At 42.0% G+C, this 24,843-nt stretch overlaps 4 protein-coding genes across 5 annotated transcripts; 1 reads left to right on the top strand and 3 right to left on the bottom strand.

The window, feature by feature from the left end:
* Window positions 1-800: 800 nt before the first annotated feature.
* LOC133129191 (sentrin-specific protease 5-like) lies at window positions 801-7,475 on the bottom strand. Its single transcript, XM_061243114.1, has 9 exons — window positions 5,764-7,475; window positions 5,340-5,449; window positions 5,054-5,197; window positions 4,717-4,764; window positions 4,401-4,478; window positions 3,804-3,941; window positions 3,432-3,515; window positions 2,482-2,532; window positions 801-1,875 (listed from the first exon to the last, which is right to left on the bottom strand). The coding sequence occupies exons 1-9, from the start codon at window positions 7,010-7,012 to the stop codon at window positions 1,765-1,767; spliced, it is 2,013 nt and encodes a 670-aa protein (XP_061099098.1). The 5' UTR covers window positions 7,013-7,475; the 3' UTR covers window positions 801-1,764.
* LOC133129192 (alpha-2-HS-glycoprotein-like) lies at window positions 6,308-13,037 on the top strand. Of its 2 annotated transcripts, none has more exons than XM_061243116.1 (7): window positions 6,308-8,716; window positions 9,020-9,130; window positions 9,619-9,703; window positions 10,367-10,527; window positions 10,883-10,987; window positions 11,754-11,825; window positions 12,400-13,037. In XM_061243116.1, exons 1-7 carry the CDS (start codon window positions 8,513-8,515, stop codon window positions 12,688-12,690), a joined length of 1,029 nt encoding a protein of 342 aa, XP_061099100.1. In that variant the 5' UTR covers window positions 6,308-8,512; the 3' UTR covers window positions 12,691-13,037. The 2 variants fall into 2 exon arrangements, with proteins under 2 accessions (XP_061099100.1, XP_061099099.1); XM_061243115.1 differs by having other exon boundaries at window positions 6,319-8,716; window positions 12,397-13,037.
* Window positions 13,038-15,999: 2,962 nt separating this feature from the next.
* Window positions 16,000-19,564, bottom strand: LOC133129719 (transmembrane 4 L6 family member 1-like). Its single transcript, XM_061243985.1, has 4 exons — window positions 19,388-19,564; window positions 18,196-18,267; window positions 17,007-17,149; window positions 16,000-16,488 (listed from the first exon to the last, which is right to left on the bottom strand). The coding sequence occupies exons 1-4, from the start codon at window positions 19,562-19,564 to the stop codon at window positions 16,290-16,292; spliced, it is 591 nt and encodes a 196-aa protein (XP_061099969.1). The 3' UTR covers window positions 16,000-16,289.
* A 3,176-nt stretch (window positions 19,565-22,740) lies between these two features.
* On the bottom strand, window positions 22,741-24,416 carry LOC133129838 (PAX-interacting protein 1-like). The gene is made up of 2 exons (XM_061244186.1): window positions 23,169-24,416; window positions 22,741-23,056 (listed from the first exon to the last, which is right to left on the bottom strand). The coding sequence occupies exons 1-2, from the start codon at window positions 24,414-24,416 to the stop codon at window positions 22,985-22,987; spliced, it is 1,320 nt and encodes a 439-aa protein (XP_061100170.1). The 3' UTR covers window positions 22,741-22,984.
* Window positions 24,417-24,843: the final 427 nt, after the last annotated feature.

The following is a 24,843-nucleotide window of genomic DNA, read 5'->3' as shown; positions in this document are numbered from 1 at the left end:
CTCCCAGTTTACTTCCTATACGTTTCATTGAGGAAGACATGTTGAGTCTCATCCTGTTCATTAAACAAGGTAAATGGTTTAAAAGCTGTTTTCCAGCTCTACTCATTCTTCAAGATTAATGTATGACATTATTCAGGCAAGGATGCTGTGTGGCACTATTGTTTTTACATTTCCATAATCAAAATAAGCTTTCTACCTTCTCATATAGGAGAAAGCATCAGGACAGTGTACCATGTACAGTGCCGACAAGATCAGCCAGCTCTTCAGCACCACTCCTCCCCACTCAAGCTTGGACTGCTCCACAAGCCTTAATTATTCAATCTCTTCAATCAGGCAGCTGGTTGCTCTGGGCAACAGGAACAGCCGTGCCCGTTCTAGTAATCAGCTGCCTCACTATAAGGGCCTGGGAGTCTGGGAGTTCTCTGGCTCCCGGAAAGACGCTCTCTTTCAGGTACTGAGGACTAGAGCTAGAACCACGGCCCAGACCTACCTCAGCTGAATGTGTCTACCTTCTCTACAGTTCCCCAGCACTGAAGTCTTTGAAGACCACCGTTTGTGTTTGCCACCACTAACTTTTTTGTGAAAATAAACACCCACTTTTTGGTTGAAATGTAAGCCTCCTGCCTCATCTGTGCCACGTTATGTGCAACAAAGCTTTCAGCACATTAGCCATTCTCGTACTTCCACTATAATTGTGTAATTCAGTAACATCTTCATCCATAATAGAACTGTTTTTATTAAAGATTTTGCAATATTTTCTCCTCATAGAAATAGACCACACATTCATACACTGAACACTTCTGCCAACAAATAAATAAATATGGGCGTTTATGAATTTTAGCATACATTTAAATTTTATTTTTGCATTTACATTAGTTCAAATAATATAGCCAAATGATAATGCATCTGATGGTAGTCCTTTTTATCAAACTGTGCTGGGTCAAAAAAAGAAAAAAGAAGAAAAAAGTCCTCCCTTTATCTGTTGAATTCACACTGTGCAATAATGTGTGCTTCCTTTTTTGCTAGTCTAGCCAATTTAAATTACATTAAAGTACATGCTTTCAGACAAACTGCTTTACATTATTACATTACATTATTGGTATTTGGCAGACGCTCGTACAGAGCAACGTACAGTTGATTAGACTAAGCAGGAGACAATCCTCCCCTGGAGCAATGCAGGGTTAAGGGCCTTGCTCAAAGGCCCAACGGCTGTGCGGATCTTATTGTGGCTACACCGGAATTAGAACCACTGACCAGTGGTTAAGTCATTTACCTTAACCACTACGCTACAGGCCGCTTTCCACACAAATAGAAGAACCAAAAGTAAATGACAGAAAACATAACACTGCACATGAAATTTTAAACAACACTTGAGAAAGTCAGCAGACAACTAGTGCAAAAAGAAAAAGAAAACCCATCAATGCCCATGTCATTTACCAGTAGACAAATGTTAAGACTTACTGTTTAACTGATTTGCCTGTACTTGGTTAATTAAAACTGATGACAGTGAAACCAACAAAAGAACTCGACCACATTTTCAGAAGAGTATAATACTGACACTGATGGCATTCATTGCCATTCTACCCCAGTCCTAAACACAATGGCTTGTTGGGAGCAGTCTCCTCTGCTGTAAGAACAGCACGCCTTTCCATACTTTCATTATCCAAGCAGGGACGGGTCTGTTTCCATGCACTGTGTTCGTCTTTACATTACGGACACTGTGGCCTTCTCCAGGCAAGGGGAAGGCAATGGAAAGTCTCCAAGTTACTCGGTGAGCTTACAGTCGCAGAGTTCCTTGTAAATGCGCTTCCGGATCTTCGGCATGTCTGCCTGAGAGAACTGCAGTGGCTTGCCTAATGCCAGACACTTACAGTACTGAGGAAGCAAGAGGAAACCAAGCTAATGTGAGTATGAGGAGTACACAACAGCAATGGCAGAGTTAGGCTTCATCAACCATACAATGAGTGGACCATTATTTATCAAAAAATGAAATTCTCAATGAAACGCACGTGTTTTTGAGAGTAAAGTCTCTCAACCATAGAGTTGATAATAATACATATTTAATTGTGTATTCATTTATATAGGGACCTGATTTTCAAATTCCACACTCAGGTGTGGCATTAAAACTAAAAACAAAAGCAATGAATAGGTCTATGTATACTGAAGCCTGTTTAAAACCCTAGTAGGGTCACTGATTAAGAGTACATTACAGCAGTCAAGCCTGGAAGAGACAGGTGTGTGCAAGATAAGAAAGTAAGAAATTTAACAGGTGAAAAAAACAATTCTGCAACTGATACAAGCATGATGGCTCTACCTATTACACAGTGCATGAAGCCTTACTCTACCAGCAGTTTTCATTTCAAGCTATGATTTTGGTGATTTATTTGAATGACTGATAGCATGCAGAAGCTTCAATTGCTAGGTTAAGGAAGCCCCACTGACCGAATGACCCATCAACACAAAGGTACAGATGGATTTTACCTCCAAAACAAATACCCCACAGTCATTGTCATTCCTCTGCTGTGGTATCCTCTGTTGGAGGAAAACATTAACAGAATTAGATGGCCTGGAACCTTCATGTTAACTGAAACTAAAAAACTTTTTTAGCACATACATTTCTATGTTTGTAGAACTCACCAAACTTAGTGAAGGTAAAAGCTAGAGCTTGAAAAGAAAACGAGTTGGACGGTTCAACTATAATGAAGTCATTAATTAAGCATTATCAAATGCAAATATGCAAGTGGAAAATGTGAATCCTTCAAAATTATGGATATTATGTGGCAAAACTGGTGTAACGTTGTTCAAAAAAAGGGGGAAAAAAAACAGAACATCCATCCATCCATCCATTATCTTAACCCGCATATCCTGAACAGGGTCGCAGGGGGGCTGGAGCCTATCCCAGCATACATTGGGCGAAAGGCAGGAATACACCCTGGACAAGTCGCCAGTCCATCACAGGGCACACACACCATTCACTCACACACTCATACACTCATACCTATGGGCAATTTAGACTCTCCAATCAGCCTAATCTGCATGTCTTTGGACTGTGGGAGGAAACCGGTGTACCCAGAGGAAACCCACGCAGACACGGGGAGAACATGCAAACTCCGCACAGAGAGGCCCCGGCAGACAGGGATTCAAACCCAGGACCTCCTTGCTGTGAGGCGGCAGTGCTACCCACTGCACCTTCCGTGCCGCCAAAAACAGAACAGTGAAATCAAATTAAAGACAATACTAAAATTGGTCAAATGAATAAATAAAATAAATAACTACTTACGGAAAATTGCAAACCTTTACAAAATTCTTGATGGTTCCACGGTAAAAGATTGCCATACCCAATACACAAAGAGCTGCTTCGTGCAGCCGCACTTCACACATACAGTGACATGTTCAAATTAATTTGCGGTCATTCTGATCACCTTATTTACCTTGTTAACGATCATCTTCCAGCCTTTCTGATAAACTGTGCACTCCTTTTCCTTCGCTTCAGCCATAATGTACTTTAAGATGTTCTGTGGAAATGGTGAGAGAAAACTTGTAAACTCCCTGTCCCACTATAACTAAACGTCAAAGAATTACTGGAAACTGAGAGAGGCCAATAATATATAATAATACATTTTATTTATATGTTTCTCAAGACTTGATAGAATACTAGCTTCATAGCAAGTAAAAACAGAAAATGCAGGGTAGGAAAATACAGTAAAAACTAAATAAACACAATGAATAATGTGCAGAAATATAAAGAAATATACTATGTTCCTGTGGTTTGGGAGAGGCTATGGTTTAACCTTGTCGATTACCTCAATAGCATGCCTGAACACAATGCCTTGAGAGTCGTAGAAATGGATGTTCCGAGTGGCAATATCCACAGTGATCAGAGACCAGTGTATTTCTAGATGAATGGGAATCAGCAGCAAGTTTTTGGTGAAGAGGTCCACCTGCAAATCCAAAATTGGGCAAATGCAACAGACAGGTCGAAAGACCTTTAAAAATGTTGCCAACCACACTCGAAGCAAAACACCATGCTTTAAATCTCAACAGAAGACTTGACACCAATACTCTGCCAATAGTGATTTGCTTTTGGATTTCTGAAACTATGTACAATCTTTACAGGATGAACACTTCAACAGACCAGTCAATACTTAAACCCTTTAAACACAAGTTAAGTTCCAGCACATAACTTACAATTTAACCAATATTTAGAAAAATTTAATATTTTCCCGGCGAGTAAGTTTTAGTTATGCGTTCTTCTGCATTACAATTCTCAGAGATTCTTACTACTCTTCAGCACTGTCTGAAAAAAAAAAATGTCATCATTAGCATCTACAGAGTTTCAAGCATTTCAAACAGAAACCAGTCTGCACCAAAACTCACCAAATTCATCAATCTGACCTTACCTTTCTGGTCCACCTCTTGATGCCTTCGTAACCTTTGGTTACCAGCTGTCTGTGAAAGAAACTGTTGAAGAAATGCACCTGTAGAACAATGCAGAGACACATTCAGCTGCTATTTCTCAAACCTGCACCTACTGCCAGGAAACAGAGTATGAAAGCAGAAAGCAGAATACATGTTCACTGCTGTACGGTCATATCCTGACAGGTCTTGTAAGACAAAATGATACCTTCAAATGAAATCTTGTGATGACTCATTGTGTGTTCCAGTAAATGGAAGAATGCTTTTGAAAAGGCACGCAGATCTGTATGGTCAACATACCTTGTGGTTGACGGCCTCCATGATTAATTCCCCATACATATTTATCACCTATAGAGTCATAAAACAGAAATTAATCAGGACATCATAAAAAATTTTAAACTGATAAAAACTCTTATACCATTCACATTATGCTTTATAATTTTATGGTTTCTTGACTAGTATAGTTATATTGTAGTGCAAATGAAAAACATACAACTATTTAAACTGTTACTAACAACTGATTAAAAAAATATATTAAACTGGACTTTAGGCATAATAATCAAATTTATCATGAGATCCTGCAAGTCATTTTTATTTTATTTTATCAGGGGCGTGCAAATGGGTCTTGAAGGTCGACCTGATCATTGACCCAGTTCTGGTTGTCCAGTGTAGAAAGGTCCTCCAGGGTCAGTCGGTGCTTGTTGTAGACCACATTGAAATGGCGCATTGGAGCACTGGCTAAAACAGCTTGGTATTTAGTCAATTCTGTATAGATTAAAGACTTTCTGATGAAGGAAAAATGAACAGGAAAAAGAAAGCACGAGTTCATGGCATGAAGCAGTAATATCTAAAATGCGCTTAAAACTTGTGAATCAAGTATTTGTACAATTTCAACAGCCTTGCCACCAACCTACAAGACCAACTTGCCTGTCCTTAAGGTCTGTGTTGAGCTTATTCTTGAGGTGCTTCAGTACGTCACTCTTACTCAAGGGTATAAAGCTGCCATGTTTCCCATAAAAGTGCTCAAGAAACTCTGTGAACAGACAGTAATATGAATGAGGTCCTCGGTGATAGACAGAGCAGCCAATGATTACAAATAGCTTATGTCTTTATCAAGAACTAGTATAATATTAGAACTTTACACAATTTCTCCAATACAATTTAAGGATAAATGTAAGAATGTCTGTATAAAAAATTAAAGTATTTTGTGTCCACAGACATAGATTTAACCTTTAGTAACAGAATTAATTAACAAAGCAGCGAGCTGTCAAATGAGCTCATATGACATTTCAGGGACACTGAGATCTATATTTCAAGAACTATGACTAAATTGTAGGAAACATCTACCATGAACGAGTTCTTTCATTCCTTCATTGGTGACCTCCTTGGTTAACAACTGGCTGCTGTGTGTAACAGTGTAGGGGGCCCCTACTGTGGTCCTGCAGTAGCGGTGGTCCCGGAGGGGCCCTCTGCCCTGGACCAGACAGGGTGTGGGTAACGTCCCCTTTTCTTCACCATCACCTGCTGGAGGACCACTGGCGAGTAAAGTTTGCTTTAGAATCCCAGAACTGTGACTCAGGCCCACCCTGGGCACATCAGGCCCCTCAGGTTTGTCCAGCTGCGGTTTAATTTTAAGGTTGTTGCCATCACAGGACCGAAGGTTATGCTTGTTTTCTCTGGCATGCCAACAAACAGCCTCCTGCCCTGACAACCACATTTTGGGAGCAGAGTGGTCTTGCGCCAGAGTTCCCTTCACTGGCTCTGACCCATCCACTTCTGACGCACTCTCTCTCTTTCCAAGTTTGTGCACATTGTCGTCACTACTACCAAAGTCCTTGCAGTCCGTGTTTGGGCTGGACAAGTAGGGGAGCACCTTTGCTTCCTGGGGGTTGTCTCTAGGGGTAGAGATGTGGAGAATGCTTCTGGATTTTCTCCCCTTCCTATTGCTGCGAAACCAAGAGCTCCAGACTCTGTACTGGGACTGGAAATCAAACCTTGACAATCTCCTGCACCACTTCAACAGAGGAAGAGCTCTCCTCCTCCCCTTGCTGGCTAACCTTGAACTCTTTTTTGACACAGACCGTTTGACACTTTTACAGCCTGCTGTCAGCTTAGTCCTTTGACTGGCCTCCTCTGGTAAAGCACAACTTGGATGACCACTGTCCTCTTTCTGGCCAATGATATTCAAGGAAAAGGGGATGCTGGACAGCTCCAGGGGGGGAGCATCAACTGCAGACTCTCCAGATAATACAATTGGACACTCTGAGATGGCTGCAAATATATCTGCCGAACAAATCTCCTCTGGGTTGTGCATTTTTAATGGGCAGCCGGGAGACTGTCCTTCAGTTATTTCATGCTTTACCGTCTCAGAACCCGAGTGGACTGCAAGTTCAGCAGACCTCTGAAGCTGGGCTCTAGTTTCAGACCATTTCTTTAGCCGAAAGTTTCTCTTATATACGCGAGTGTGGATGCATTTGCCCCTGCTGCTCACAAGTGCGACACGCCTCTGAGAAGACCAGTATTTAGAGAATAACTTTCCACGTGCCTGCAACCAAAAACGGTTGCGGTGAAGGTTGGCGAAACTATTGGTCCTCATTTCCACAGCTTTTTGGGGTCATAGCATCGTGATCTCAGATCTGGAAAAGGAGATCGAAAAATATAGCAAGGTGCGCGTTTCTGATCACATAAACATGAAATGGCGGTCTTGAAATGGCATCTGGTTTGAAAGAATCAAGGATACATTCGGTGCAAAATTGGGAAGGTAAGTTAACCATCTTATCTATATTACCTAAAACAAAGCTAGCTACCGCATTACATAGCCTACATCAAAATGTCCTTACATTACGCGACAGTATGCGTCCATCAAGTAATATTTTTCTACTGTCTATAACCAAGTATGCCTACCAGTAAACCACACAAAACATTACCAAAATAAAGTAATCACTGGAAAATAAAATGCTGCTTTCAGGATTCCACAATCCTTCTCCTGACAGCCCGTAGCCCGACCGGCTAACATACACATGCATCTATCAGACTGTCGAGCATTATATACGTCACGAATCCAGTACCGGTGTCGGTCGACGAAATAGAGCCAGCGCCAATCGAAATGGGGCTAGCCGTATTACAGGTTTCCTACTCGAAATCCTATCTTATCTGTATTTTTACCATGGTAATTTAATTTAGGACATGATTTAAGAATGTCCCATTATGTTCATTTTCCTATCTTAACTCCAGGAAACCTGGTGTCGCAGTCGACGGAGAGAGCTAGGACCGGTATGGAAGCATAGTTTGAGACATCACCAATATTTTCGTATGAATTGCTAGACAGTTATACTGCGTTCCAGACAACTCAGAAGTCGACTTTTCCCACTGAACTCTATTATACACTATGGTTTTTTCCAAACACAGTTTGATGGCGGACTGAGTACATCTCAAACTCCTCCCACCTCCACCCCTTTCCACTTTCAATCGTCATTTCTAAGAAATTGAACTGTAGTGCGTGTACTAAACGCTCGTAGCAAACAGCTAGTAAGATGAGAGAACGAGGCAAAGGTTCCAGCAAAATTAAATGGAAGGGGATGTCATCAGAATCTCACTGTGACGACGTCGCTAACGTTAAATGACAGAGATAAATGCAGCACTCAACTTCATTATTCGACCGTTTCACTGTTTAAGCTGCTTTTCGTAGCCTAATTCATTGTCATATGATGGACCCCCTTGTTTTGCACCCAAAGTTCAATTTCCTTCATGTGTGAAACATTCTTTGTATTTTTCTATTTATACTATTTATAAATTCCTCATTATATGTTTTTGGATTAAAGTTATTCATTTTCCCCAAAGCCGAAAACTAAACTGGATGAATGTCTAAATTATATGGATTTAAACATATCCCAGACCACTGACTAACATTTACTTTGGCATTCAGCCACCATTATTGCACAGTTTACTTTAATATAGTGTTTGCAATGGCTGCATGACAGAGAGAGCGGCTCACAGTATAAATAACACAGTGGCGGTCAGTCTGGTCACCACTTCTGTGTGTTCTGTTTCTGTATTCTGTGCTTTGGCCTGACACTGGGAAACTTCAACCACTCAAATGAGACCTGTAGGTACTGTGGTGATTTTGGGGCTGCTGGCAGGGGCATGGGCACAGGGGCTCCCAAGTATTCGCAAGCCAAACTGTGATTCACCAGAGGCAGAAGAGGCTGCTTTAGCAGCCCAGGAATACATTAATGCACAGCTCAGTCATGGTTACAAGTATGCCCTCAACCAGGTTGAAGAAATCAAGATAATGACAAAGGTAAGCCTTGGAAAGACAGACTTGATTTAAAAATATGTTTTCTTCCTTGGAGTTTAAAATATTTTGACAAAGATATCAAAGCTTTTACCTTTCTGATTATGATTGAATAATCAATACAATTTTCAATTCTAAGAATTCTGTCTAACCACACAAAGTAAAAAGCCTACATGACAGGTGGAATGGTCTTTTCTATGAATTAATTTTCAATAAAGTTTTTATGGTTAAAATTTATGGTTTTAGAATTAAATACCTTATATCCATCTACTAAGTACATCTCATACCCCAAATAATATTCTACTGTAGCCAGATGGTGGAGAGACCTTTGTTGTGGAACTGGATCTGCTTGAAACTAAGTGTCATGTCCTGGATCCAACGCCTGTTGCCAACTGCACAGTCCGACCCCGCCATGAAACGGTAAGGCTACTCTCAGTAAACTGCAATGGCTCTGTATTTTCCATAATGTTTTCATATTGTGAACATCTCTCATTCTCCCTTATATCTGATGATGAATTACAGTAATGAAGCTGATAATCAATCAATGGGTTTAAAAAGAAGAGCTCATTTCTGCCAGAGCGATGTTGCTTGGAAAACAGAAACAGAATTCAGAGCCAACTTCTGAAATACAGCCTGAAGTTGCATGATTTTGATCAATGAGACAAGGGTAAAAGCAATTAAAAGTGATGGATCACTGTCAATCTTGGACTGATAACATGCTGTGTGTTGTGTATATTAGGATCCAAGGGCGAATAGACAGTATAGAAGTGAAGTTATATCCTGGCTTGAATCCTTTTTGTGACTGCTGTACCTTCAAACTAATAACTCAATTGTATTGCAGAATTTACTGAAAGACTTAAGTAGAAACTATGAAATATGTCTTTGTATGACTTTTTCATAATTTTCAGAAAGTTGAAGCAGACTGTGATGTGGTATTGTCCAAGGCTGGAGGCATTCTGACTGTGGTGGCCTACAAGTGTAAATCCGAACCTGGTATATATCTTACTTTTTTAAAATATGAAGCAAAAGAAAATTAAATTGCTCTTTACAAATCCTGCATTGCCCTGCACTCAGTGAAAGAGATGGGAACAGAAAGATTACATTTACCTTCAAAGCAGTTTACATTTACACACTGAAATTAATGGCCATTCTTTTATGAAAATTTATGAAATTTAAATGCTTAAGTAGGTAGCGATTGCCAAGGGACTGTGACTATACTAGCACTGTTGGAAGAACTCACCAATGCCATTCGTTTTTTGGGTATGTTAATGAGACGGAGAAGACTAATTATGCCCAATTTAAATAAAAAGTGGGAGAATAATAATCCATCATATAAGGCTCTATGAGGCTGGGCAGATCTGCAGAGTTCATTTTTCATATGTTGGGATGTTCAAAATGAAACATGTTGTTTAATGCTATTTTATCCATTTGTATTCCCATTTTATATATCAAGCAAGTTTGTTTATTTGTTTGTTTATTTGTTGTACGGGTAGCAATTGCGCACTTAGCCCTGGTTATGGGTATGCACTTTGTTGTACGTCGCTCTGGATAAGAGCGTCTGCCAAATGCCAATAATGTAATGTAATGTAATGTAATGTAATGTAATATATCAAGCATATTGATAGGTCATATCTATCTCCCCTGCTCCCTGTGTAGATTCAGCTGAAGATGTATGCATTGGGTGTCCTCAGCTTGTGCCTCTGAACCACACTGATGCCCTGCAGGTTGTCAGTGCTTCTCTGGCTGTCTTCAACGGCAAACTGGATAACAACAGTGTACAATTTGCACTGTTGGAGGTTGGCAGGCTGTCAGCACAGGTGGGTGAATATTATTTTTATGCATCGTCAGGTGGTTAGGTGGTCATCTGTGTAATTATTGAGTAAATAATGTTAGAAATTAATGATAAGAGCTAGAACTAGTCGTACATGTATTGCTTCTCAATGTAAATGAAAATATACAGATATTTGTTAACTAAAAGACAAACAAGTGATTTGTGTTTAAAAAAAAGGTAAATTATTTTTGTTCCAGTCTCAACGATTAGTTCTGATTTCAAGATTCAACCACAGAGCATTTTGTCCCTTACATGACAGAATGAAGTGGTACCATTTGAGGCCACATTTGAGGTTCCGATGTGTTACTTTTATTTTTAAATAGCTTGATTGATATTTGCAGGTTGTGTCTGGCGGTTTCCAGTATTTTGTGGAATATGGTATTGTAGAAACGAACTGCCCAATTGATGGCAATGACGCATGTGTTCCACTGCCGCAGCCTCTGGGAGTAAGTATTCGGCAGTCACCAGGTGACAAGCTTTGAGCAATCCTTTCACTATACACAAAGCATAAACTATAGAGAAAATATCACCATCCCCACACAATTGTTCAAGTGTTGACCACCAGTTCCACCATGCAAAGATGCTTTGAATAAGTAAACATAAAGTGACTATCCATACAGAAGACCAATGCCATGTTAGAGATCCAGTTTTCTTTTGAAATAATTAATGATCCAGGACACTGATCCTTTAGACTCACTAAGATACACAGCTCTCTGTTCCTAACGTTGTAAGTTCTGCCACACTATCATTGAAGCTGAAACATTTCAATTAAATTGATTCATTTGATGAATCAAGTACAATTTAGAAATGAAAAATACACCAGAAACTCCTGTTACCAAAAAAGCCCCCCTGTGATTAGCCCTTGTGTTGTCTTAAGGGTAAAAAAAAACCCACCACTATGTTTAACAGCAGAGAAAACACCCTTTTTTCAATGTGAAATTTGATGACAAAGTTTGTGATGAGTGACAGGTTGTTTCTTCATGCAAAATAGATTTGGGGTTTAAAATTCAATTAAGCTTTTAGGGGTTTAGTGAAGGTGGGTCATTTTTTACCCTTCGGACATGGGGAGTATACATGAGGTTAATACTTCACAAGAGTTAAGAAGCAGAGATCCCAAAAAGAACACAGAGGCTGAGTTTCTCATAACAAGTCTGTTCCCAGAGAGACCACTGCATTACATAACAGATGTCTATCTGATATTGTCCCTTCTAGCGGAAAGGCTTCTGTGTGGCTAATGGTATCCTTTCTGCTGTTACCGTTGACTGCATGCTCTTTCTCACTGCGGTAAGTCTTTATTCTTATGAATCCATGGTAAAAATACAGCTAAAGCATCACTAGGTCATTGTATTGAACACATATAACAGGGCTATGTGGTGTCATCCAAACTCAGATATATGTAAAATTCTATTCTAAAAAGGCTATGTCTGTACTAAATGTATTTTTATTTTTTAACATTTTAGGGTAGAGGTAGTACAGTACCTCATTAATGAAGGGGAGGGGGGGGGGATGTATAACCTAAATTAAATAATTTAATGAATAATTAATACTATGTTACAGAGGAAAGCTCATGCCTTCTTAGTGCCCCACCTACGTTCATGTGTTAGTAAAGACGACTTAAACTATTGCAATGCTAGTACTGATGTTAATGAAACATAATTAGCTTGCTAATGATCTTGCACTACCTAGTTGTTATCCGTATATTGCCTCAGTAATTAGTTAAGTTAGTGCAGGCACTCAATATGAGAAATGTATATGGCAGGATAAAGCTGGTACAAATAGTGGAGATGTACATATTTCACAGAAGCTCCAATCACTTTCAAGATGTTTGATAGGGCATGTCTCTCCTGTGATCCAGCAGCCCCCACTGGACCCAACAGCAAATGGTATGGGGCCAGTAACACCCCCTGCTGTCCCGAAGCTCCAGACCATCCCCGGCCTCAAACACCACCACAGGTTCAATGCCATCCGTGATCCAGCAGCCGCTGGCCTTCTGTCTGAGTCGGGTGAGTCGGACGAGGTGCCGATTGTGAAGAGGCAAGCCCCAATGGACACACTGCTTGATCTCCCAGTGGTGCCAATGGCTCCTGAAGTACCAGCAGCTGCAATGCCACTTTTGCCTATATGTCCTGGAAGAATCCGGCACTTCTAAGCTACAAATTTCTAAATGTGACATGTTTTTCAACCAGGTCATGTTTGATGCCTTTATGATAATATCAAAAGGGGGTTTACTAAATTTGATTTGATAACTCATTGTGTCAGTTTCTTTCATTGGGTGCATGGCATTCATCATCATTTCTCAATTATTTACTGTACTACGTCAGAAATTAATATGCGTTCACTCTGGACGGTACAGAATTTAGTTGTGATTGGAAGATGGTGACCAATGTGATCCTTGTGCTATGGTGGCATTTATTCACATTCATGCAATGTGGCTCTATGTGTGTACTCTTTACAAGGAATAATATCTACTTCATTTAATTAAAGAATTAAACCACACTTTGTTTCCTTTCACATTTGTTTTGGATGAATACAATTATAACACTGTGGAACTAAATAATTATGTAATAGCAAGAAACATTTATTACTAAGGCCTGGAGAAAATCTTGAGCGCATGACTGTCTGGGCTGGGCTTTCAACCTGAATTTCAGCAGCTGGAGTTCAGAGTTAGGGATTAACTACCTGGTGCAGTTATCCAGCTAACTAGTGGTGGAACAGGCCCTGGTCTTTCTCTATCAGAAAGTTGGGGAGTTTATTAGTCATACTAAAAATAATATCCAGAAGCATTTAAATACAAAAAAAAGTAGAAGCAGAAACATTTTTGACCATTGCAGACCACTTTCTTTTCTGTTGCCCGCAATTTAAAACATGTTTGCTCTGCTTTATGTGTTTATAAGCATCTGGGTAATTATTTATGTGTTCTCTCTGTTGTGTACATTTGAGTCCATCTACTGTCTAATTGTGTTAAGCGGTTTCTACTAATAAAGTAGCACATTATGCCACATTATGAGAAAAGTATAATAGTGCAAATACAGAGGCTATGTAAATAACCTTGGCCTGTAAGGCCTGCTAAACTAAACATAACTATGGCCCTCAGCATTTTCACAGCATTGTTCATTACTTAATTTCTACAGATGGTAGCACATGCACTCAGGGCCTCTGGGCCTTAACCCCTAGTACAGTCACATTAAATGAAAGGCTCTGTCAAGGAGACGTCCAACCTGAGAGACAGAAGTTGGGCGGAAACGGCCATTTTGAACAGAGTATTGGATTTTTCCCTCAGTATACCATATATGGTCATCTGCCCCTGCACCTTTTCAAGGACATGTTAATCATTCATAAATGAATCATTTCCCCCAAAAGCAAACTGTTGAAATGTACCTGTTGCTATTCTCTGACCTCTATACCAGTGGGAAGAACTATATCTGAAAACAAACGTTGTTCACTGCCATCATTTAACCATCCATCTATGTCTGTGTCCAGGCAAATGTCCTCAAGTCGAATAAAAAATATCTCACTCTGTTAACATGAGATAATAGTTTTGTGTATACTTTAGTGCAGTCATGTAGTTTCATATATGCGTATGTTGCTATGGGGGTAGCAGCTGAGAGACAGCATAATTTAACTCAAAGCAAAAATAATAACTTTGTTGAATCAAATAATTCTGATATTTTTATGACTACATTTATTACCTCAGATACAAGAGGAGTTGATGGCTCTGGGAATGGGAAAAGATTATTCATGTCCTTTGGAAGAGAAAACATGACATTGAAACATTTTGTGAGTAGGAATGTTTCTTTAACACTGCTGTGACTAATGTGTGTTGCACAAGAAATGAGGAACAATGTCTCAGGGAGCACAAGGCCAGATCAGTGGAAAGCACAGTAAACCACAATGGACCCATGAATACTTTTACTATAGCCTACCTTCAAATCTGTCATTCTTCCCAGGTGATTTATGTAATGTTCTCTTTTTTGTGAAATCGGTCAGGTGTGCAAGGAAGGTGACATTGTGAAGACAGTATTTGTCACTCCTCATACTGATGGACGATTGGTGAGGCAAACCTACTGCCTTCAAAAAGAATCGTGTAGTTTTTACAGTGTTCCATTGTAACAAAGCAATCATTTCTTACAGTGTCCCCAAACAAGCATGCTTGCTGTGGGGGAAAGCTGTGGAGGATCTGAATAAAAAAATTAAAAAAAACATTTCTCCATTGTTGCCAAGCACCTGACAGTGCAATACTAGCTATCAGCAGAGATCAGAGGAGATGGTTCAGTCTTTGATCATGGGCTCAGAGAGAGGGGATTTATTGATTCCTGGCTGCAGGGAACAGGGATCAAGGCTATGGAACAGCAGCACGTAGGGAAGATTTGTCAAATGTGGCTATTTAAAGGCCAGCTACCAAGCTCTGGTTAGAAGCAACTGCAACATATAATAATAATAATAATTAAATATCTGATGTTTTTATCCAAAGTGACCTACAGTTCATTAGACTAAGCAGGGGACAGCCCCCCTTAGAGCAATGTTGGGTTAAAAGCCTTGCTCAAGGTCCCAACAGCTGTGTGAATGTTATCGTGGCAACACCGGGGCTTGAACCACCAACCTTCTGGATCCTGGTGTTTGCATATGCATGTGGGGTACCCACTGATTTCGTGAACCCTGGTTCATGCGATGAGGCCCTAAGCAAGATCAATGAGGACCTGGAGCACGGCTGTGTGTGTCTTTAGCCTGTAATGTCTGAGCAACATCAAACAGGTACAGCATGCATGTCGAGAGTGGGACACCTTCTTATGGCACTATGCATAGGAATATGTGCATGAATTTCTTTTCATATTTTCTTTTCTTCAATGTTTTCAAATCTGCAAAAATCCTCCCAAATGATAATTTAAAAATCAACTTTTGCTTAAATTGGAGATTATACTGATATTTCTATAGCAACCCCTGCTGGTTGTACAATGCTTTGGCCTGTAGCACCAGTTTCCAAAAGTACATTATTTTTACATTTGCAAGTCAAACACTGAAAAAGTCACATGCATTGTTTTTGGAGTTACCTTTAAATGCTATTTTTAATGTCAAAAGCCAAACTGAACCAATTCAATAAAAGACAGAGTTGATGTCAAGTGTTTAGATATAAAATGTCTTCTTCATTATTTTATTTTATTTTTGTTATTTAGCTGACAGTTTTATCCAAAGCTACTTACAGCTGATTAGACTAAACAGGGGACAATTCCCCTGGAGCAATGTGAGGTGAAGGGCCTTGCTCAAGGGCCCAACAGCTGTGCAGATCATGGCTCCACAGGGGCTTGAACCACCAACCCAACTCAATGATGAAAACAGTTTGACATTTTGCACACACACAATATATCCTGTGTGAAAGGACATAACTTCAATATGTTAAGGCATAAATATTACCAGTTATACACATCAAAGCAAATATTTTAGGAAACCTTGGACCCTTTGTTAAAGTGGTGCCTTTTTTCTCCTTTCAAATATGAAATGCTTCAGATTTTCAGAATGCAGTCTTCCCTGAGAACCTTTGAGAATGAAGCTCCATGAATACTCAAATGGCCGGAGCGGTCATATACCAATGAGTCACTGACTTAAAAACATGCTATTTTGGTGTGGGCAGCCAGCCTTTTCGACTGATACAAACAGGTTAACTTATAATTGCTCATTGTAGCTCCACAGTGAAGACTGCACTGGGCTAGGAGCAGCACATTGTGGAAGAGGTTAATGCGTGAGGCTAGGCCCTCAGGCATTCATGCTGTAATTCTCCTTGCTGCAGCAGGACCCACACAAGCAGCTCAGCAGTGCGTTGATGACCTGGATGACACAGATGATGACCTCCATGCCACTGAGGACCAGCAGGATGGAGAAGAGGGTGACGTTCCACACCACCACATGGGCTGGCGACAGACAAACGAACCAGGAGTCGGGGTCGGTCAGGTACCTGAGGACATACAGTATAGTCCCATTGAATCTTTGAAGTCTGCTTTTGTGTCATATGTGACTCACACACTCTTAGAACTGAAGTGACAGTGGAGATACATTTTTGTTCTTCAAGGATTACATTTCCCAAATGTACCCTGGAAGTAATGTTCTCTTAGGTGAGTACAAAAACAAACAAATTAATAATATATTGCTGGCCAGGGGTACAATTTTATGTACCTATTGGGTACTGCCCCAGCGACAAACGTTTGTACCTTTTTCAGCACTTTTCGGATCTTTATTTCGAAGCGTGCATGAGACTTTGGTGTATTATTTGAATATTACTTTTGCCAACATTCTGTTCCTTCAACCATTTCTCTCCCCCTCCCCGTCATCAGTGTCAGATGATGGATTATAAATTTATGTTTGTGTTGTTTCAAAATGTAAACTTTTTTTTATTTTTACTGTTCTCACAGACCTGATAAGGACAGTCAGTTTGTCAGTCTGGTACCTTATTGTTTGATCAAAAGGGCCACATACCTTCCATTTGAATCTTGGAAAGGATACATCCAGCCCAGTGATGTGAGGCAGTAGGGTCCTTTATTCAGGGCCAGGGCAGATACAATGAAACAGTATCCAGAACCAGCTACTCCAATCAGAGCAGCCAGGACTGAGCCAAACATCTAAACACAGAGGCCGACAATACATTTAAGAATATGCCAATAGCAGTTAATATACATAGATTGTGAAGGTGGAAGTCAATTGGGCTTGAACAGTCAGGAATTTATTCAAAATGAGTAAATTAGTTATCTGACTGTATTAATGGATTCAAAAGAATATCTGTTAAGCCAATAAACATATCCATAAACCAGGTTGGGATTAAATATAAGCAGTATAAGTTGCAAGGTTCCTTACACTAGATGCTTGCTATAATTTTTAGGCACTTACAGCAGACCTGGGTCACATAAAATTGACATCGACCCAACAGTAACAGTAACTCTAGAACAAAAGCAAAACATCCACAATTTCCTATAGCTGCATCAAAAACATATTTTTTCATTTCATTTTTTAATTTACTCATCAGAGACATTCTTTAAAAATCTATTGAATATTATTGAATAGTGTAACGCATAAGATTCAAATCAAGACTGAAAGGGTAATTTATGACAAATTTCTGTATCCTGTTCTTCTAAGCTTCCCTGAAATGAACTCCAACGTGCCAAATATTCCCAATATACTCAGTGAGCATTAGGTATTTATTAGACTCTGCTGCTGTTGCTGATCCACTTAAAGTGGACCACCAACCTTTTTTCAGACTTACACAAGATGTTCAATTTCATTTTCACTTTTGTGCATTCACTGGCTCAATTATTTACATGTTAGCAAAATTTTTTAGTTTAGCATAAAGACTTGAAGCCTAAAGGAGTCAGTAGCCTACCTACTTCAAAGTGAAGAATTTACACCTTACAATAACTCCGAAGCTGCCTTATTTACACATGGTATCACGTAATATTTTCAGAGAAGCTAGACCGAACTATAAGCACTGAACACACAGGCATCTTCCGTCTTCCGCTGGTTGAGCGCAGTGATCTGCACACCTTCTGAAGGTAGTTTTAAAAGGTAGAACTTCTCCGAAAACAATGTTATATTTCAAATAATCATGATACCTTGTGTAAATAAGACAGCTTAAAAAGAAGTTTGGATAGGACCCCAACAAAACAGGCCTCACCACACAGCTCCGCCCATAGCCGTCATTGGCACAGTCCCCAACTGTCATGAATACAGCTGCTGGCAGGAACATCTACAGAAACAGAGAACACATGACACTTCAAAAATCTACAGACACTTTGCAACCACAAATGAATAGAGGGGTGTTGAACTTCCTGGTCATATTTGACTTTCATCAGGATGAATTGACATTGGTACTCTGCTCTCCCAGCTGAGAATTTTCTGGCTGTTCAACATAGTACATTTATATTCTTATATAGCAGATCTCACTTTGACAAGTGGCAAGTAATGATGAATGAAAATATAACATTCAAACTTGTATGTTTTAGTTACAGTGCCCTCCATAATGTTGGTGGGACCCATAATTTATTTATTTGCCTCTGTACTCCACAATGAGATTTGTAATAGATAAAAAAAAGTATTTTGTTGCATATCCTTGGCATGCCATGACTTCCTGATATCTGTGACCTATCAGCATCACCAGTCTGGATATCTTATTTCCATGGCTTTAAGTCATCAAGGGTCCAAAGTATCAAATGAGCCTCAAACCACCATGCTGCTGCCAGATATGTAGTAGATACCAAAAAAATATATGTTTCTCCTGACAAATTTTCTGTTCAACTCAATGGAAAAAGTATTGAGGAGAAACTATTATTTTTGTATCAATTGCATATCTGGCAGCAGCACAGTGGTTTGAGGCTAATTTTATACCTGGGACCCTTGATGACCTAAAGCCAACAAATGTGTTACATACTGTATCAGCATAATTTACAGCTAAATCTAGTCCCAGCCCCCAATTCTCGTAAAGATGATGATGTACAGTACATTCCATTAAACATCAACAAAATTTGTGTTGGTAGTCATATAATGCTCTTTGATATATTGGCTGTAATGAGAACTCAACCAAGTTAACATCACTAACTGTGGTCACAGATAAGACGAAGATCAAGAGTTAATGGTGAAGGACAAGCCCATGTACTGTATGCCACATACCAGCATCAATCACTGTGGCTATACTGAGATGATCAATGATCCTGAGACATTACATTGTCCACAAACATACCACATGTTTGGAAAAAACAACCACCTTTCCACTAGTTGCAAAATATATGTCCTAAAGAAGTATCATAAAGCCAAATGGTGACCTTCACTATACAATAGACTGAATCATAAAAGCAACAGTAGTTACTTACAAATATTCCCCCTCCAGCTATTCCAGTGAAAAACCACACATAGAGTGTGAGGCTGTCTTCCTCAGCATACTGTGTCTCACCATTGGGGAAATAAAGCAAAATGTTGGCCACCATACAGCAGAGAGCCAGAGGGATGAGGCTGGCCCCGAGACACTTGGCACAAGTGCTGGAACACATGTCTGGTCTGTGTCGCTTTGGGGAGAAGAACTGTGAGAAGCCACTTAAAGGCGCTGCTTTTTATCCCAGCCACCACTCCTTTAGGGACCAAGCAGAACACTGCTCCAGTTGTGTTACACATATTTCCACTTTGTGCAAATAGGAACACTCCTTCTGGAGAAAGGGATATGAACCTTGAGGTGATTGATCTCTCTGAGAATGAATGGCATTCAGCTATGAGGGCACTGACAAATCCTATGGGTGGGGAAGCCAAACAGACCAAACTTTAGTCTCTTGGATTCCATTCATTTTATCTTTTGTACTGTGAACCCCATTCTGTTGAAGAGCTGTCATTGAGAACACTTTGCCCCAAGTTCAGGCTTGGCCTGATCAGATTTGTGAAGGTACACCTGAAGCCTACAGTATATTTTCGTGTTTACACTGTACCTACAATTGTGAATACAACAATGATGCCTTGTATTGAATAATTGTTCTAGCTTTTTACAGCAAGATTTGGCAATGACTGACTGACACTGCACACAAATGCCAGTTGACATTAGCACAAACAGTGTTTGCAGTTAAAAAAAAAATCACTTGGTTGCAACTAATGAGAAAGCAGCACAGTTTAAAATCTCGTCTGTGCCAGTGCGGACTGTGGTCGACAATTATGCCCTGTCGGAGTAGGGTTTTATTTATTTATACCATTACACACCACCTCCCAGTTAATGCCGTGCAATGCACTGGGAACTCTCACTCACTCACTCGGTTTTGAGGAGGAACACAGGTTCCTGGAAAATAAGTTGTCGTAACATTTCATCTTTTGTCACTGCATGCAAGTCAACACAGAGCCGTTGGGAAAATGTTGAAACATTGAATTATCAGAAATTCATTACCTAGCAAAATACACAAACAAGATAAGCTGGTAATAATTAAGCGAATTACTCCAGAAGCCAACCATCCAGTAAAATATATTAAATAATAATATAATGCATTCTGTATTTAACTGAAATGGGACACGTTTTTGTTCTATACCTTTGAGAATCAATTGCTACCTACCCCCTGGCTCATCCCATACCCCTTTGTATATAGAATTTAATGCAGTGTTCCACTCCCAATTCATTGTGCAGGGTTCACCAAAGGAATGAGACAAATCCATGTTTGGAGGTAACAATTTCAGGACAAATTATGTTAAAAACATTTTAACAGTTATGCCAGTCATAAGCAAGTCTCAAATCATAACCAAGTCCCATAGGAGTCCAATAACATGGTACAATTCCAGTAATTCTGGCTCTGTAAAGCACATTGGATTTGAATATGAGAGGATATGTACATCCATATTGGGTGATCCATGTAGAAACTGCATCCCATTTTAGGGGCACAAAAATATTTGGACAGTTTTCTCAGCTGTTACTGGGGGGTCCAAGGGTTGTCTCGTGGTGGCCACCATGTCTCCTGGCTTCGCAAGGCCAAAAAACAAAACAAAAAAAATACACCGTGGACAGGTCGCCAGTCCATCGCAGGGCACACACACCATTCACTCACACACTCATACCTACGGGCAATTTAGACTCTCCAATCAGCCTAACATGCATGTCTTTGGACTGTGGGAGGAAACCGGAGTACCCGGAGGAAACCCACGCAGACACGGGGAGAACATGCAAACTCTGCACAGAGAGGCCCCGGCCGACAGGGATTCGAACCCAGGACCTCCTTGCTGTGAGGCGGCAGTGTTACCCACGGCACCATCCGTGCTGCCCCAGGATGACATTAACAATGAAAAAGAAAAAGGCTTTTGCCTATTTTGTCATCAAGACCCTTCTCTGAGCTCACTTACAACAGTTAAGGGTATTCAGTAGACAAATGCTCTAACCAGCAAACAAAAATGCATTATGCAAACCCTGGGTTTTATCTTCCTCTAAATTGACACAAAGGTCACACTTTTGAGGCCCTTACTTTAATGTGCTGTGCATAAAACAGGCAGTGTGGCAAAAATGTGGCACGGAATAAGGGCATATGGAAAGTAGACTGGAATGCTCCGAGTCTCCACATACAGTAGAATCAGAGCATTAATGTTTCCATGCCACATTGCCTGTGTTAACACACAGTGCACTGAAGAGACTCAGAATTGCACCAATTATGACTAATCTGAATTACATAGTATATCATACATTACATCATATAGTATCATAAGACAATTTGATGTTTATGGACCAAGAATAAAAACAAATTGTTTGACCATATTCAAGGCCATTGAAGTCATGGACTGTGTTCTGCAGAATAAACTACAAGGTGTAGAGCAATCACTGCCATGGTACACCAACATAAGTTTGTTTGTTTCAATCGGAGAAGAATAACAAAGTGACTAGATAAGCAACACATGCATCAGAGCTGGTGAGAATGTGATTTTGGACAAAGCAAGAATGTGTATTATCATCATGCTCTGATGTGCAACTAAATCTGTTCAAGAATTTGTGGTCATGGATCTTTAACAAATGAACTTAATGTGGACGTAAATTAAAATTACAATACACATTGACCCAGGACAGCATTTACTAGCCCCCTATTCTTTCTTTTAAATAGGTTTCTGATTTTTCTCCCAATTTGGTAGCCAATTGTGCCCCATCTATTCCAGTCATGTGTTGGCTAGGGATACACAAAGTCACATCTTCCTGCCTGTGACCGTGATTCCGAGGTGCCGTTGTATGAGCCGATCTCACGAACACCCCTTGCAGAGTTCTCCCCTCACCCTCCAAGTGGCGAGCCAATTATGCCACTCCATGTGAGCTGGCCAAACTCCGCATTGGCAGGACCGGGAATCGAAAACAAGTCCTCAGTGTGCAACTGCAACAAACTGATGCCTGCATCAATGTCGGTTACTTTAGCCATAGGAGTTACTGAGCATGCAATTTTGAAAATGGATCTCATTTAAAACCAGTTCAAGTGCTGATACTGTTCCAACTTGGAATTCACTTTATATTGCAACACTTGTTTAATGGGGACCCCAAAAAGATTATAAATAAAACCAATACAAAATGGAGCACATTTACCTAAATGTAAATGTACAGTATCAGCATTGACTACTGGATCAACTGTCAATTTTCGGTGGAAGTACAAAAGAACATTTAACTATAGTTCTAGGAAGACATGGCAACAGCCAGCCGTGTACAGAAATGGGACAAGGCACTTCACACAGCCCAAATGATACAAATATTGTTTATTACCACAGCCTTACAAATTTCACATTTCATTTAATGAATTGGCAAAGTCAGATCAGACTAGTATCCAAAAGACAAACTATTAAGAGCCCAAATCCAATATTCCCCCAGGACCAGGGTGAAGAAAGTAATTTCAGTCAGAACAGCAGTCTTCAGTTCCTGGAGCAAGCTCCAATTGCAGACTGCTTGATAATGGTCTTGCAGTGCCATCTCAATTTGCTCATCTTCACCTCATGAAGAAACTTAATTTAGCTTTCCGGAGGTTTAGAGTGAAATAGCTGCAGGTACCTGTGCCCCCCTGTGTCAATGAAAGTAAACCAATGAAAGATGATTTGACATGGTTCAGGCTCACTACATTTGAGAAAAATAAATTAAAAAAAGCGATTACAAACTGCATAAATCAAACTTACCATGATGAAATGGCCGGTGACTGGTTGCCGTGTCATTTGGCTTTGAATGTTGAGGGTGGCTGGTGGGTTTAGCAGTGTACTGAGGGTGAGTGTGAGGGGCTGGGGCCGCAGGATACTCGGGGCGAGGGCCAGGGGCTGGGGCTGGGGCTGCAGGATACTCGGGGCGAGGGCCAGGGGCTGGAGCTGCGGCTGCAGGATACTCGGGGCGAGGGCCAGGGGCTGGAGCTGCGGCTGCAGGATACTCGGGGCGAGGGCCAGGGGCTGGAGCTGCAGCTGCAGGATACTCGGGGCGAGGGCCAGGGGCTGGAGCTGCAGCTGCAGGATACTCGGGGCGGGGGCCAGGGGCTGGAGCTGCAGCTGCAGGATACTCAGGGCGAGGGCCAGGGCCAGGGGCTGGAGCTGCAGCTGCAGGATACTCAGGGCCAGGGCCAGGGCCAGGGGCTGGAGCTGCAGCTGCAGGATACTCAGGGCGAGGGCGAGGGCCAGGGGCTGGAGCTGCAGCTGCAGGATACTCAGGGCGAGGGCCAGGGCCAGGGGCTGGAGCTGCAGCTGCAGGATACTCAGGGCGAGGGCCAGGGCCAGGGGCTGGAGCTGCAGCTGCAGGATACTCAGGGCGAGGGCCAGGGCCAGGGGCTGGAGCTGCAGCTGCAGGATACTCAGGGCGAGGGCGAGGGCCAGGGGCTGGAGCTGCAGCTGCAGGATACTCAGGGCGAGGGCGAGGGCCAGGGGCTGGAGCTGCAGCTGCAGGATACTCAGGGCGAGGGCCAGGGGCTGGAGCTGCAGCTGCAGGATACTCAGGGCGAGGGCCAGGGGCTGGAGCTGCAGCTGCAGGATACTCGGGGCGAGGGCCAGGGGCTGGAGCTGCAGCTGCAGGATACTCGGGGCGAGGGCCAGGGGCTGGAGCTGCAGCTGCAGGATACTCGGGGCGAGGGCCAGGGGCTGGAGCTGCAGCTGCAGGATACTCGGGGCGAGGGCCAGGGGCTGGAGCTGCAGCTGCAGGATACTCGGGGCGAGGGCCAGGGGCTGGAGCTGCAGCTGCAGGATACTCAGGGCGAGGGCCAGGGGCTGGAGCTGCAGCTGCAGGATACTCAGGGCGAGGGCCAGGGGCTGGAGCTGCAGCTGCAGGATACTCAGGGCGAGGGCCAGGGGCTGGAGCTGCAGCTGCAGGATACTCAGGGCGAGGGCCAGGGGCTGGAGCTGCAGGATACTCAGGGCGAGGGCCAGGGGCTGGAGCTGCAGCTGCAGCATACTCAGGGCGAGGGCCAGGGGCTGGAGCTGCAGCTGCAGGATACTCAGGGCGAGGGCCAGGGGCTGGAGCTGCAGCTGCAGGATACTCAGGGCGAGGGTCAGGGGCTGGAGCTGCAGCTGCAGGATACTCAGGGCGAGGGCCAGGGGCTGGAGCTGCAGCTGCAGGATACTCAGGGCGAGGGCCAGGGGCTGGAGCTGCAGCTGCAGGATACTCGGGGCGAGGGCCAGGGACTGGAGCTGCAGCTGCAGGATACTCGGGGCGAGGGCCAGGGGCTGGAGCTGCAGCTGCAGGATACTCGGGGCGAGGGCCAGGGCCAGGGGCTGGAGCTGCAGGATACTCAGGGTGAGGGCCAGGGCCAGGGGCTGGAGCTGCAGCTGCAGGATACTGAGGGTGAGGGCCAGGGCCAGGGCCAGGGCCAGGGGCTGG

This window comes from Conger conger, chromosome 5, assembly GCF_963514075.1.
Source record: "Conger conger chromosome 5, fConCon1.1, whole genome shotgun sequence".
In the NCBI taxonomy this organism is placed as follows: Eukaryota; Metazoa; Chordata; class Actinopteri; order Anguilliformes; family Congridae; genus Conger; species Conger conger.
This window is presented reverse-complemented; position numbering and strand designations above follow the sequence as displayed.